General features: G+C 43.9%; 1 protein-coding gene across 3 annotated transcripts; it reads right to left on the bottom strand.

Moving 5' to 3' along the window:
- Nucleotides 1-468: 468 nt before the first annotated feature.
- nsd1a (nuclear receptor binding SET domain protein 1a) lies at nucleotides 469-13807 on the bottom strand. 3 transcript variants are annotated; one of them, XM_034884200.1, is made up of 24 exons: nucleotides 13378-13807; nucleotides 13137-13223; nucleotides 11894-12759; nucleotides 11270-11411; nucleotides 10948-11120; nucleotides 9030-10866; nucleotides 8724-8848; nucleotides 7852-8071; nucleotides 7561-7664; nucleotides 7397-7456; nucleotides 7084-7305; nucleotides 6878-6970; nucleotides 6638-6761; nucleotides 6352-6552; nucleotides 5274-5453; nucleotides 4344-4500; nucleotides 4048-4253; nucleotides 3797-3909; nucleotides 3427-3696; nucleotides 3204-3320; nucleotides 2951-3092; nucleotides 2717-2823; nucleotides 2422-2626; nucleotides 469-1776 (listed from the first exon to the last, which is right to left on the bottom strand). In XM_034884200.1, exons 3-24 carry the CDS (start codon nucleotides 12740-12742, stop codon nucleotides 989-991), a joined length of 6435 nt encoding a protein of 2144 aa, XP_034740091.1. In that variant the 5' UTR covers nucleotides 12743-12759; nucleotides 13137-13223; nucleotides 13378-13807; the 3' UTR covers nucleotides 469-988. The 3 variants fall into 3 exon arrangements, with proteins under 3 accessions (XP_034740091.1, XP_034740090.1, XP_034740092.1); XM_034884199.1 differs by lacking the exon at nucleotides 13137-13223; XM_034884201.1 differs by lacking the exon at nucleotides 13137-13223 and having other exon boundaries at nucleotides 7852-8068; nucleotides 13378-13806.
- Between the last annotated feature and the right edge of the window lie 53 nt (nucleotides 13808-13860).

The following is a 13860-nucleotide window of genomic DNA, read 5'->3' as shown; positions in this document are numbered from 1 at the left end:
ATAGTTATTACTTAGCCGTAATTAATGTGATAATTCATGCCCCCTGCCCTCTGTAGAGAAAGGTACAAGAAAAAACTTAGTTTACGCCCTATCTACTGACAGCTGAAATTGCATGCTCATATGTCAAACCTGTACACAAAACATCATGCTGCAGCTGATAACTAAAATAAAGCCTTGTGATAAATCGACACGTTTTCTTATGCCAGATGTGACTGTAAGAAAACAAAAACTGGATACCAAGTGAATAAGTACTTTGATTTTATTTTCTAAGTTAGTGAACGAAACATAAGTGATGGATGCAAAACAAATGTTAGTTATATCTGTGATGCATTTAGAGATTGTTGAATGTCATTACAGTACTTTATTTCTCCTGGCCTTTGATCCTGAGCTCTTACCCACCGGTGTATAGAAACTGTAAATCAAACAAAGAATAGGCTGTTTTTGTAGTGAGAAGAATCATCAAAAGTCTTTAAGCCTCCAGTGGGTTTATTTTTGCATTCCTCAGAAGCACCAAACAGGTATTGTTGTGCCCAACAGTAACATGATTCAGTGCGAACACTATTTTGATTACTCTTAGAAAGACAAGGTTAAGACAGTAACAACAACATAAGATGCCCTTATGATGACTGGTCAGGTGAAATTTCTCACCTGTTTCTTATATTCCAAACACTAAAAAAGTCCAAATAATGTAAACAATGTTGAGAGAACAAACAAAAGAACATAACAGCACCAGACACAAATAAACATATTGACAGAGTATAAAGAGATGGACTGAGTCAGTCCTCGAGCCTTAGCACCAGTACACTTCCCCACTGTCAGTCCCGCAGCCTGGGGATGAGAAGGCAACGCGCAACCAAAGTGAAGGCAGTGTCGCGTTCAGGTAGGTACCAAAATACCAAACTCTCTCAGTCTTTCACCAACTTCGTTGTCCTTTGAATGTCTATTGAGAGTTTTTGCTGAGTAGTTATGAAAGAATGGGTGGACTGAGTCACTTGTCATCGTCCTCCACTCTCCCCCACTCTTCCCCCTCCACCTCTCCATCATCATCTTCATCCACATAATCACCCCAAGCATCATCCCCATCCCCTCCTTCATCCTCATCATCATCATCAGCATCATCATCATCGCCTTCCTCCAGAAGATCACCTCCATACAGCGGCTCATCCTCCTCATCTTCCACTATCTCCATCTCCTCCATGTCATCGTCCTCTTCCTCCTCCGCTTCTTCATCATCGTCGTCTTCCACCTCCTCCATCTCTAACCCACACACCTCCCCGTCCTCCACCTCACCGTCCTCTCTCTCCTCCTTGGAGGAGGTAGGAGTGGAAAACCCTCTCCCTTCAGTCCTGTCTGTGTGGTAGGACCTGCTGGAGGGGACAAAGCTGGAGGTAGCAGTCTTTGTGTTGATATAGAGACGAGGAGGAGGAGGAGGAGGAGGAGGCCCCTTCCCGGCCGACGCAGCCTGGCCAGCAGGGGAAGTGATGGCGGCAGAACTGGCTCCTCTGGAATCTGGGCCTAGTGAGAGAGCGGCAGGCTCAGCCATGGCCCCAGGCCTCACGGAGGTCATGTTGGGCACATATTCACGAATCTCCCCCGGCTCCAGTGGGTCAGGCCCACAGGGGTCGTGTTCACTGCAGGACAGCTTCCCATCCAGCTTGGAGATGAAGAGCATGCCTTCACGATGCTCCTTACAGTAAGAGCTGGGGCACATCTCACAGAAAGAAGCTGCCTCTTTACCACAGACGTCACACTGGTGCCATGGACACTCCCATCGCCCTGGAGACAAGATGACCGTCATTACTTGGTTTAGAAAATATATCTTTCCTTTTTCATTTTTTTTTTAGAGTGAAGGTGCCCATAGTAAGTTTTTGTCCAAAAATTGATTTATAAAAATCACTTATTTATTTTGCATAATTACAGCGTCAAAAAAAGCTCAGAGGTCCAGTGAAAATCTCCTTAAAACATTGTAACGAGACCATGAAAACTCAAAAGGTAGCCACTCTCCTGGTTGATGTCTCCAGGATCATCCTGTTATCAAAGATAAACCTGGGCTATCTGCCATCATTTAGCCCAAAACGTACTTCGCTAAAAATGCTGTGATTTGGTCAACTTTCATCCACATTTAGCATAACAATAGAATCCAAATTTCTCTATACTACCATTAGAAAATTTCAGAATTTTATACAACTAACCTATGTATAACCTAAGTATAACCTCACGTTAAATAGTTCTTTTATATGTATATTTTTAACATACTAAAATACAATTTGTTTCCAAATGTAACATTCCACCTACATCTAGTCAACTGTAATCACAGGCTGGCTACAATAGAATTTAAACTAAATTGAGCCCATAATATACTGCTAAAGTGGCACCAAGTGATCTTTACTTAAACGATAACAGCCCTCCACCTCTACTTGCCTGCAGGCCTCTTGGCCAGGCTGAGACAGTCCGCGTGATAGACCTTCGGGCAACCCGGCTTCTTACAGGACACTATCTGGCCCCCGTCGCCACAGCTGAAGCACTCGTCTTCCCTCTCCTTGGTTACTTCTTGTTTTGTCTTCTTCTTCATCGGGACCTTCCTCTTACCTTCCTTCAGTTTCAGTTTCTCAGCTGACGGCTGGTTCTGAACAAGGAATAGAGAGGTTGCAAGGCAGCTCTTCTTTCAAGTTGTAAATTGGGGCAGGGACGGTGAAATTGTTTCTAAAGCTTTTACCTTTGGCCGAACACCCAAGAAACCACTGCAGTTAGGTGCTCCACATTTACAGGCAGTTTTCCCATTGCCAAGACACTCCAGGTTGTAGTTGAAATTCAGCTCCATACCTGAAGTACATGTTGTATTAGATCAATACTGCACTTAGATGTGTAGACTTATAATGAATGAAATAATCTGCATTCTTATTCCAACATAATACAAACACCAAAATGAGAAGTAGGCTGTCACTCAAACCTTTTGGGATGTCTTGGAGAGAAAATAGCCCCACCCTGGTGTCCCCATTCACAGTCCACTTCTGAGTCTCACAGTTTGGCTGGCAACAGTGGTTCATAAAGCGAGCCTGGTTCCCTTTGGGCCCGGCATCAATGATCCGGTCCTGGAATAACAAAATACAAACTAGCATCTGATCTACATTATGAAACAAATGTGTTGCTCGGTGGTACCACATTCAGAGTGTTGCGTTTGGGGTCGACAGACTCAGAATCACCTTGTCCAGTGTAAGCATGTAGAAGTTAGAGATGTCGTTCTCCTGGGCGTGTCTGATCCTGGCTCGGCATTCTTCTTCATCAATCACCTCTCCAACATATTCACACACAAAGGCTCCCTGAGATTCAACAGAAAAAGAACAAGAGTATTATTACCAGAGAGAGAGAGAAATGTGAGTATCATAGGCACATGCATTTGTCATAATCGGACTTCTTCTGGCATACCTTCTTGATGTCCGACACACCAACTAAACCCCAGCCGCAAGACAGCGTCCTGACAATTTCCACAGGTGTGTATTGGCGCTTTATGAAGGCCTGGTTCTGACATCTCTCCCCTGCTAAACACACCTGAGGGTGGCACTCATACATCAACATGCGATTAATGCACTCTGAGTCGATTCCGCATGGGTTCTCGTCAGACGCCTTGCAGTTGCAACGCGGGATCTCCGACAGGTCGGCCGTAATGATCTGCACCTTCCCTATGGGCCGGTTTACCTAAGAGACAGACACAGGTGTGGGATTTTTTTTACCACATATATCGGTGAAATGCTTTTTTGTCAGGACAGAAAAGTACACATGTGGTAACACACAGTACCTTAATGTTCTTGAAGGGAGGAGGTTTCTTGTCGTTTTTTCTTTCCTCCTGGAGTTGCTTCATCTCCTTTTCTGCCTGGAGCTCTCTGAAACGCTCTGCTGCTTCAGTTAGGGCTAGAAAGACAAAAACAAGAGCTTTACTCAAAAACAATTTAAACAAAACCTAAATATCTAAATTGACACTTTTATTCTTAATATCAGAAGCAGGAACATGTATCAACTATGAAATACAAGAACGGACCAATTACATACCATTTTTGTACACAGCATCTGTACCCTTTCCCATTTTCTCTATGCTGTGAGTGTCCCCCTCCATGTAGGGGAAGACTCTGGCTTGGTACGTCCACACAAAATCTTTGGAACCAAAGAATTGCACTGGAAACTCTCCCACCTCATGTTTCATCCTCAAGATGTTATTCGGGACATCTTTGGCCAGACAGACTTCTGCAGGCCACCACCTGTCAGATCAGGTTTCAGGAATACAGAACACAATTACACTGTTGCTTAAAGTCACTGTGTGTATGGCAAATGCAATGTTTTGACCTTACCTGTAACGTCCCCATTTGACCCACAGTATGTCCTTAATACGAGGCCTCTTTCCAGCTTTGCAGTCATTGCAGAACCAGTTGCCCTGAGGCATCTCTATATTCAAACATTCCCGATGGAAAGCAGCAGGACAGGCCTCACAACACAGCAGACTACCCCCTAACGAAATCACATCAAAATCAATCATGTTATTTTCATTATTAGTTTATTGCTTATATTTTTGTAATATATGCGCGCGCACACACACACACACACACACACACACACACACATGCACACGCACACGCACACGCACACACACACGCACACACACACGCACGCACGCACGCACGCGCACACACACACACACGCACACACACACGTACTTTGTCTTTTTGTCAGAACCCAAAGATTATTCTGTTCAATTAACATCTCAAATGCACAACAATATGACACAAATATGGAAAAATCAAGCAATTTGTGAGGCTTAACCAGTAAATAAACACATATGATTGATCTGTTGTCACACATGGAGATAAAGCAGTGAAATCAAAATACCGTGACCATTAATTTTCATTAATGTTTGTTAGTAATGATGTGTGGTAATGCAAAGACATATTCCTTTAGTGTTGCATGAGCAGACCCTGGGTTTCAGAGGCAGAGCTGTCACATTAGACAACGTACAAGAAGAAAAAGCAGCACTTTGCCAAGAGGGAGCATTTAATTGAAAAATAAGATGGGGCATAAAATTGAATTACATAATAACACATTATGCTGTCCTGTAGAAGCCCCTTTGATGGTTTTAATTAACATTTTAAACATTGACACAGATTTTAAAAGGTGTATTCAGATCAAAATAATGTAACACATATTATAACTTCTGCAGGATCTTAGTACTAAATCTGTTTTGATGACAGATGTTGTAAAATGAACCCAAACCAGACCAGACTTACCTTCAGAGCATACAAAGCACCAGCTAACGTTGATGTGTTCGTGGTTCTTGCAGCCCTTGCGGGGAGTGAAGTGGTTTGGACAGAGGAAACTGTTGTTTGCCAGCACCAAGCTGCCCGCTGCCATACAGTTGTCGTTAGCATGATAGGCCACAGGACAGCGTACACATCGAGCCAGCCTACCTGTGATAAAAACAGAGGAGCGAAGACAGCTTAATCCATTCCCATCTGGACATTTAATTGAAGTTTAGTAACAATAACACGACAACACAGCGTCCTCTTAGTCCACTGAATTGAGCGGCCGATGCCTAGCCAAAACCCTATGTGCTGCAAGTGTTTTATAGAGCCAGGATAAATTGCCAAAATCCGAGCTGACACACACACTGTTTGCCTTGCAACATCAGGTGCTGTTTCAAGGATGTTGTATGAGCAAAGCATGTCAGACTACTGCCACTGTTTCTACTGACACATGAACAAAAATGCCAAAGAGTCATCACTTACAGCCACTACAATAGGTATAGCTCTCCATTTGTTCCAACAGCTCACTGCTACAGACAGTGAGTCACTCATACAAATTGCATAGCAAAAAGCCCTGAATCAATAAGTTTATTATTATACTTATTCAACATTGTGTGCTGATTGACATCAGAGAATGAAATGCTTAAAACCTCAAGCACCAAAAGGCATTGATGGGCTCCAGGAATGTCAGATAACAACAATGAGATGAAGCATATTGGCAAATAATCACCAAAAACTGTGAAGCAGTGATAGCAGGTTCGGAGTTTAGTAAAAAAAAAAAAGAAAAAAAAAAAAGAAAGAAATACACCAACAACATGGAACCATTTTACAGGACAGTCAACACTACAGGATGGTGCTGAGGGTGCTGAGCATCGTCCTATTAGCCACTCAGTGTATACACATTGTAGATAAGCAGGTAAATCAAAAATTGTAATAATTAAAAAAGATCAGGTTGTATGACGCTGTAAAAATCAACATGGCTTCAAACATTTGCGGTCAATTTCTAACATGTCATAGGTATCGTATCACGTGGTTTAAATCTATAGGCAAAAGTGGAGCTTACCTTTAGAGCTACAGATGTTGAGAGGGTTGGTGATGTGGCAGGACAGACACACGTGCAGAGGGCAGCGGAGGCCTTTGTTATGTGGCTGGGTTGCTGAGTACGACAGTATACAGTCGGTGTGGTAGAACTTCCCACACAATGGTATGATGCAACGCTTTACCCGATTATCAGACTTCTTACACACAAAGCATGTGTGGACACCTGAAAGCAACAAGTACATTTTTTGAAGTGCGTAAGGACACACATTTTATGAACAGTGACAGATTCAGACACAAGGTGTACCCACCAGCGTTGCATTCCCGACAGAGGAATCTCCCCTTGGGAGCCACTGACAGGCCAATACACTGCAGGTGAAAGGCTCCATAACAGTGGCCGTCGCACACAAGCAGGTCTCCTGTCCTCTCACACACCTGCACTCACAATGAGAAACATACTGATGATCTATGTGTTACTAAGAAATGATGTGTCAGGAGCCAAGGCATTAAAAGCCAAACAAAAAAAAATACTTTCTGGTAGATTATCCCACCTGACAGACATTCTCCTTTAGGGATGTACCTCCTATTTTCACTTTTACATCCACTTGAGAAGAGAGGCTGTCATTCAAACTAACAGACAGCACCTACATAGATGAAAAAGAGATACTGTCACACTCAATGGATACAAGGCTATAGATTATTTTCCTCTTAGATGGATGACAAATGTCTTATTAGCTGAACAGTACAACATGCACACCTCAGGTTTGGGAGTTAGCGTTCCAGTGTGTACACTTTGTTTCTCCTCAGTGCTGCAGGCCTCCACCTCGGCCTCCTGCTTGGGGGCCTTAGATCCTGGAGGGCTGGGAGGCCTGTGTGGAGTGAGGGCCACGGGGAGATCTTTGCTTTCTGAGTGCTGGGGGGCAGCAGTAAGGGCAGAGGATGTGCTGGGTACAGGCTTGTCTTTTTTCACAGATTCAACCTATCCAACGTGAGATTTCATTGGGTATGAGATATATTTTAAACATCATTGGTGGTATAGTGATTGTTTTGTGTTTGAGCTTTTGTAGTACCTGAGTTTTCTTGGCTAACACTTTCACCTCTGAGGTAACTCCACTGTGTTGCTTCTGCTCCTAGAAAACAGACAGATTGTGAAATACATTCAACATTTCCTAGTCCAAAACAGTACCTGGAGTAGTTGGAACCCTCCTCCACTGCCGTTTAAATCCCAACATACCTTCATCTTTGTATGAGCAACAGACACTTCTTCTATGGTACATTCCAGCACCTTATGCGACAGCTTCCGCGGCCTCTTTCTTTCTTGGACCAACAACCCTGTGTCTAATGTAAAAATAACTCATTAATGCATTACATATCAATTGTAAAAGTATGCAAACCTGGTACAAAAATAGTAAATCATGATAACAAATATTTTAAACCTCCTATCCAGCATCACCAGTCACACAGCAAGAAAGTTGATGCTGGATAAAGATAATAATCAGTAAAAAGACACTTAAAACATAGTTACCAGATTCAGTAGGTGGATCCGTTTCTTCTGCTGTCTCTGTATCAAGGGTTGGTTGTGTTGTGGTTGGAGATAATGACGATGCTACAGGAGAAAGTTCATACTGAGGTGGACTCTGTTCCGGCTCTGCCGGAGCCTCGGTGGGCTCAACAGAAGACGAGGATGAGGTATTTCTTTCCGGTGTGGTGCTGAGACCATAGAGTGCTGTCATCCCTGATGTCTGCTGGGTACACACATGCAAACGAAGCATCAAGTTTCAATCGTGTTTTTCAGAGATGAAAAGTCTATCAAGGTGCTATTTGGTTTTGCAATGAGATCTTGATAACCTAGTCATCAATGAGGGAAATATTTCACCTATTTGTACACACATATTAAAAATGGTGTGATTCTAAAGACGTCCACCCATGAGGTAGGGTGCAGACAATTCAGAAGCAAAGTCATGTATTCGGCATCACCGCTTCAGGCTACCTCCTTGTATCATCGGTTAAGCTTTTAAAAAAAGGTCAGCAGCGACGAGATTAATGTTGAAATAATTTTAACTTTTAATGGAGCGCCCGGTGGCAATTTCGAGTGGTGTTCCAGGACAAGGGTAGAGCTTCCTCCTAGTTGTCTCCATTGCTCTCCCCATTGGAAAAATGGCACACCAACCAGTTTTACCGCAGAGCATGCGTAGGCAGCTTTATGGTGCTTTAGGTAAAGTATGATGACATTAGCTATACGTTTACAGAGAAAAATACAGTCAGGGCATAATTTGATATTTAATTTAGTTTCTTGTTTGTCCACAGAATATTCAAGCACCAAATAAATGATACTTTATAATTACCAGTTATAACTATCAGTTGCTGAAAACAAAAAAGAAAGAAACAACATCTTACCATTTTGGAAGATTCTGCGGTGTGTTTCTTTGATTTCTTTTTTGGGACAAATATTTGTTCATAATCCTCAGTTGACTCCAGGAGCCTTTTAGTGGGTTTCCGGAGACGTTTGTTCTCTGCATTTCCTGTGAAAACAATACATTTACACATTTAATCACTTGGCAGACATTTTTGTCCAAAGTGACATTCAAATGAGGTGCAATCCAAGCCACGGTAGAACAAGGCAAAGTCTTCAAGAAAATGTGCCTCAACACAACAAATATACAGGCATGACACTCATTTTACCATCATCAGTTTGTATCTCACCGGCTGTGTTGCTTGCTTCCATCCCCAGATCAAGATCTGGTGATGCTCTCATGGTGTAAGACCCATTCATCTCAGCAGACACCTCATTCATAACTTCACCCTTGTTCTCAGCAGCCCCATCAACCATCTGCCAGCGCTTCTTTGGAGCAACTGTGGATCCTGAGATCTTATCGAGGTAGCTGGCCGAGGGATCAGCAGCAGCGGGAGGACAGCACCCAGGATCAGCTAAGTCAGCATGGCCACTAACAAACTCCCTGCCGTAAGCCAAACCAGCAAGGTCCGAAGAAAGGCCAGGAATGCTGAGTTTCAGTTTGGCAGGTATCCTTTGTTTTCTACGCTGCTTGTCTGAGTTCCAGATCTGAGAGCGAACAGGAAAGTCTTCACAATGGTAGGTGCCAGCTGTCATGATAGCTTTAGTCCTATTCTTGTTTTTCACTGCTGTGTTTTTGGGTGTTATGGATTTCCCTGACCTCCCATTTTCTGTTTTGATCGCTTTGGTTAAACCATCACAAGAACCCTTCATCGGATTTCCTTCTGTAGAAGTAGGCATGACCAGGGGCTCCTCCTTGATGAGGACTGGCGATGGCGGGAGAGCCAGGGGTTTACCTTCTTGTTCTCTGGTATCATGCATGTCCTTCAGGAGCATCAGGAAGGTGCTGAATTTATAATTGGAATCAGGCCGAAAATTTATTAATTCAGAGTCACCGCTGTCTTCCTTCACAAGAGATTTAAACATTAGTTCCTTGACATCCTGGAGAGGATCCATTGGAGACAGAGAGGAGGACGGGGAAATAGAAGAGGATAGATCCGGGTTTTCGGTCTTGATCTTAACCGGTTGTGCAGTGGGTGCACTTGAATCGACGCATTTAGACTTTATCAATGAGCCGTTACGAATTTGTTTCTTATCAGGCTTCCTTGCACGTCTTTTAAGAGAGTTTTGATTTGTGGAGGATGATGCATTGCTGATGGTAATTAGTGATTCCAAGTGCGGAGACCTTTCAGTTTTGATGGGTGCATCAGTAGGTGTATTGTCAAGACAGTCATCAGTGAGGGCATCTGTTGAGATTTGGCTTGTGGCCAGGGCATCTTTGAGATCGATCTCTTCCTCTGCTTTCAGGGCCCTCGTCATCAGACGACTGCTGGCAGGAAGATTCATAGAGTGCTTTTCAGTTGAACTGAATGACAATTCACTACAGCTGCCCAAACTCTGTTCAGAATTTGTTTCTTTAGACGTCAATTTATTTGTTAAAATGCTAGAGGGATGCTCACAGGGATCTGTAGAGTGGTTCACTTTTTCAGTCAACTTTGTTTTAGCTTTTGTTGAACCCTGTTCTTTTCTTAACAATCTGTCTATATCCTGTATTGCAGACACGGCTGTGCGTTTGGGGCGATGCAGCATTGGAACTGAATCCAGGTCTGCATAAGGTGAGTCCTTTGGCTCATCGTTGAGTGCATGAGTTGTTGTATGAAACTTATCCACCGTGTTAGTGATGGTAGCTAATTCCTTTGACCCACCAACTATATGGCCAAAAATGTCTGACAAACACTTCTTTTTCTTCTTACAAGTTTTGCTCTTATTGGATTGAACTGCAGCAGAGTTTTTTATGACATTGTGCTTATTTCCGTTAGGGGCCATATCGGGCAATGGGGATCGGCCAGGATCCACGGCCACAGAGGGGGTCTCCTGTGGCTTTTTAGTTGGGACTGGGCTAGGCACACGCTCCTCTCCGTTGACAGACACTGATAGCACGCTTTCAGTATTCCTTTGTCGATCTGGGAGCAGAACCTCAGCTTCTGCCACACTGACTTTCCATGCAGTGAGTAAACTTTTGGGTATCTGCCAACAACAGAAATGACATTCAAAATATTGTTCACAATAACATTATATGATATTTCTCAAGTAATTTTGTGAATTTACCGTATATTTGTAGTTTTTCTCTTTCTGCTTCCCTCTCCGTCTAAGAACAGGTAGGTCTTCAAACTGATGGCCTCCTTCAAAAGAAAGTATGGCATTTGCGGGGACCCAGGCACCTTCTACAATCTCCCCAATCGTCTCCAGGAAATACATCCGACAAGGACGGGGACTGGGAACTGAAACAAAATAACGATCACACACAGTATAATTTGTTTGGTTGGTGTAAACATGTCAGGTAGAGGTTGCGTTATAGGAAAAAGATTTGACTATAAAGTCCATATTCAAATTAAAACTCCTCTCCTTCACTACTGATTAAAAACCTCACCTTTCATCTTAGTGTAGATCGCCTGGTCTGGGTCACAGGTGATGTGGCAGGGCCACCAGGGCCGTCTGTTGAATTTAGCCCACACCAAGTCCCCTTCCATGTATTTTACTGCAGGAAGAAGCTTTTTCTTTGGGCTGTTGGACTAACCAAGACAATAAAAATATTTTAATATATCATACAGAAAACGGTAGAATTGTATGAGTATCAAATCAAAATTCATTCTGACGTTTTTGAGAAATATCAGATTACAAGATAAGATCGTAATTTGCATTATTTACCTTTGCATCCCAATGTAATATTTACACTGTTAGAAACCTGTATTGTCTATTGTGTTAGCACTGATTGTCAACTGCTCTGCTGTTTTGTGTTCGTATTTCACACATGGTGCAATTCATTTCTATAAGAGCAATACAATTAAACGTAGGCTTTGTTACAGGTCTACAGCTGGTAGCAGGCAGGTGGTCCAGGTTCAATCAAATTATACTTAGGTATCACTTCAGCGCATGGGCATTTGTACTGATTTTCTCAGTGGAAATACATAACCAAGATAATCTTTGACAACATCAGGTAGCCTCGGTTGTACAGAGGTAAAGATAAAGTAAGTATCCCAGGTTTCAGACTCACATTCGAGTTGGTGCCAGCTGGTGAAATAAGTCCAGGGTCAACAGGAGAGGTAAGTTCACCATCACTGTCTGATTCCTCACCAAAGCTCCACCCATCTCTCATAGTGATTTCTGGCAGTGCGCTGGGGCTTAGTGTAGGGTTGAGTTCAGATATAGTTTTGGACATCAGATTAAAGACAGTAGGTTTGTATGTTCTTTTATCCACCCCTGAGCTGCTTGAAGTCTTAATGTCGGTCACAGTTCGGTCCTGAGTCAACTTTGGGGAGTGGTGAAAAGGCGCCATGTCCTCACTACTACTGTCCTCCCCTTCCTCATCTTCCTCCTTGATGTCACTGCTGTCAAACAGGGTGGACTCAAAATGCAGGTAGCCATTGGGGATGGGAGAACAGCGCTCCATGCTGTCAGGACTGTGAGGGGAGAAGCCATTTCTGTTCACGTCCTGCAGAGTCTCAAAGGGATCCGTATCCTCATTGCTTGGAGAAGGCGGCAGCTGGACTGATGGTGCCTCAAACTCGCCATCATCACTGATTGGGCTTGCACAGTGGAAGTGGTTCCTAGGATGGAGGTCCCTCTCTGGGTCAGGCCTGTTGACCACAGTGTTCTGGTCCTGCTGCCTCTTCAGCGGGCTGTAGCAGTGAGATCGGTCTGGCTGACTGTACCCCAGTACAGCTGGCAGTTTGAGGCTAGAGGATGGCTGCTGCAGGGCTGACGGTTGGTCGGCCCCACGTCTCACAATGCCACATTGGTTTCCATAGGAAGTGCCCCCAACACCAATGCGGGCCCTCCGCTCTGGCTGGCCTGAGCCGAACACTGAGCCTCCCCTAACAGCCGGTCTGTATGACTGATTCATGTTGTCATGGTTATATCCTGACAAGTAAAAAAAAAAAAAAAGCGACAGGTTAGACAAGGGAAATGTGCCATTTAAGTTTCTCACTAACTATAATTTTGTGGAAGTTAATGAGACTTGTACTGTAAACACAATAAAGCATGCTGACCATCACATAAGAACGTTGCGGAAATAGAGCGACAATCATATGGCGTAAACAGAAACAGAAGGAGCCTACCAGCCAAGAACTGTCCGTGCACACACACACACACACACACACACACACACACTAATAAGCCGACATCGCATGGCCTCCATACTAGAGGCCGGTCGGACGGCACAAGAAAAAAACACAGAACACAGCCGCTGATCTGTTCTTTTGACACATTTCATTCACAAACTATGAGAAAAATAGTACCGCTTTGTCTGATGGTTGTGGGTCATGGCGATCGCTGACTAGTACAGTCAATGAAGGAGCGCTGAGGCTGTAGTAGAGGTGGTGACACTGAGCCATCACAGAAACACAGTGAGTGGCTTAGCCTACACAAACAAGCTACAGCCACACACCGACATAGGAAGCTACTATTAACTCACAAAAAAAGGTTGATCGGCATAAGTTCACAACACTCTCGAGACGTGGAAAAACGCAAAGAACTCACCATTTGGAAATCGGCCACAGAGAAAACAACAGCGGATGTTTGATCATGTGGCACAAAGCGAATATTTTTCTCGGTTTGTGAAAGCGGATCTGCACAATCCCAGCTGCAGCGGCACTAGCAGTAGGCCAAGGCACAGCTCTCATTCTCTGCACTTCATCGCCTCATCAGCGGCGGCCCCCTAAAAACTGTCACCTTAAATACAAAATAACAAGTAAATCTCCATTACGCTGCAACATCATACAGCGGCGAAATTCAGTGTGCCATAACGGGTCCCCTAGCAGCCACAGCAGCTTATTTACTACATTATTTTTGCCTGCTGTCGAAGTGCCCCCGGTTATGTTAAAACAAGCCCAGACTGACTGTGTTGGTGAGCAGCAACCAATCGGCACAGCTACCCAACCCCCCGTCTGCATAGGGCCGTGACACTCACCCTCCACACGCGCACACAACATGCACGTGCGCGCGCATTCACATCCAGGTGAA

This window comes from Etheostoma cragini, chromosome 10, assembly GCF_013103735.1.
Source record: "Etheostoma cragini isolate CJK2018 chromosome 10, CSU_Ecrag_1.0, whole genome shotgun sequence".
NCBI classification, from domain to species: Eukaryota; Metazoa; Chordata; class Actinopteri; order Perciformes; family Percidae; genus Etheostoma; species Etheostoma cragini.
Note: the sequence above shows the minus strand (reverse complement) of the source record. Positions and strands in the feature narration are given on the sequence as shown.

Excerpts from the sequence above, each read along its gene's own strand:
- nsd1a (XM_034884200.1), bottom strand. The coding sequence starts at position 12,742 with ATGAATCAGTCATACAGACCGGCTGTTAGGGGAGGCTCAGTGTTCGGC. Across the intron at positions 11,121-11,269 it reads GATCTACACTAAGATGAAAG|TTCCCAGTCCCCGTCCTTGT; the intron begins GTGAGGTTTTTA and ends ATTTTGTTTCAG. Across the intron at positions 3,910-4,047 it reads AGATGCTGTGTACAAAAATG|CCCTAACTGAAGCAGCAGAG; the intron begins GTATGTAATTGG and ends TTGTCTTTCTAG.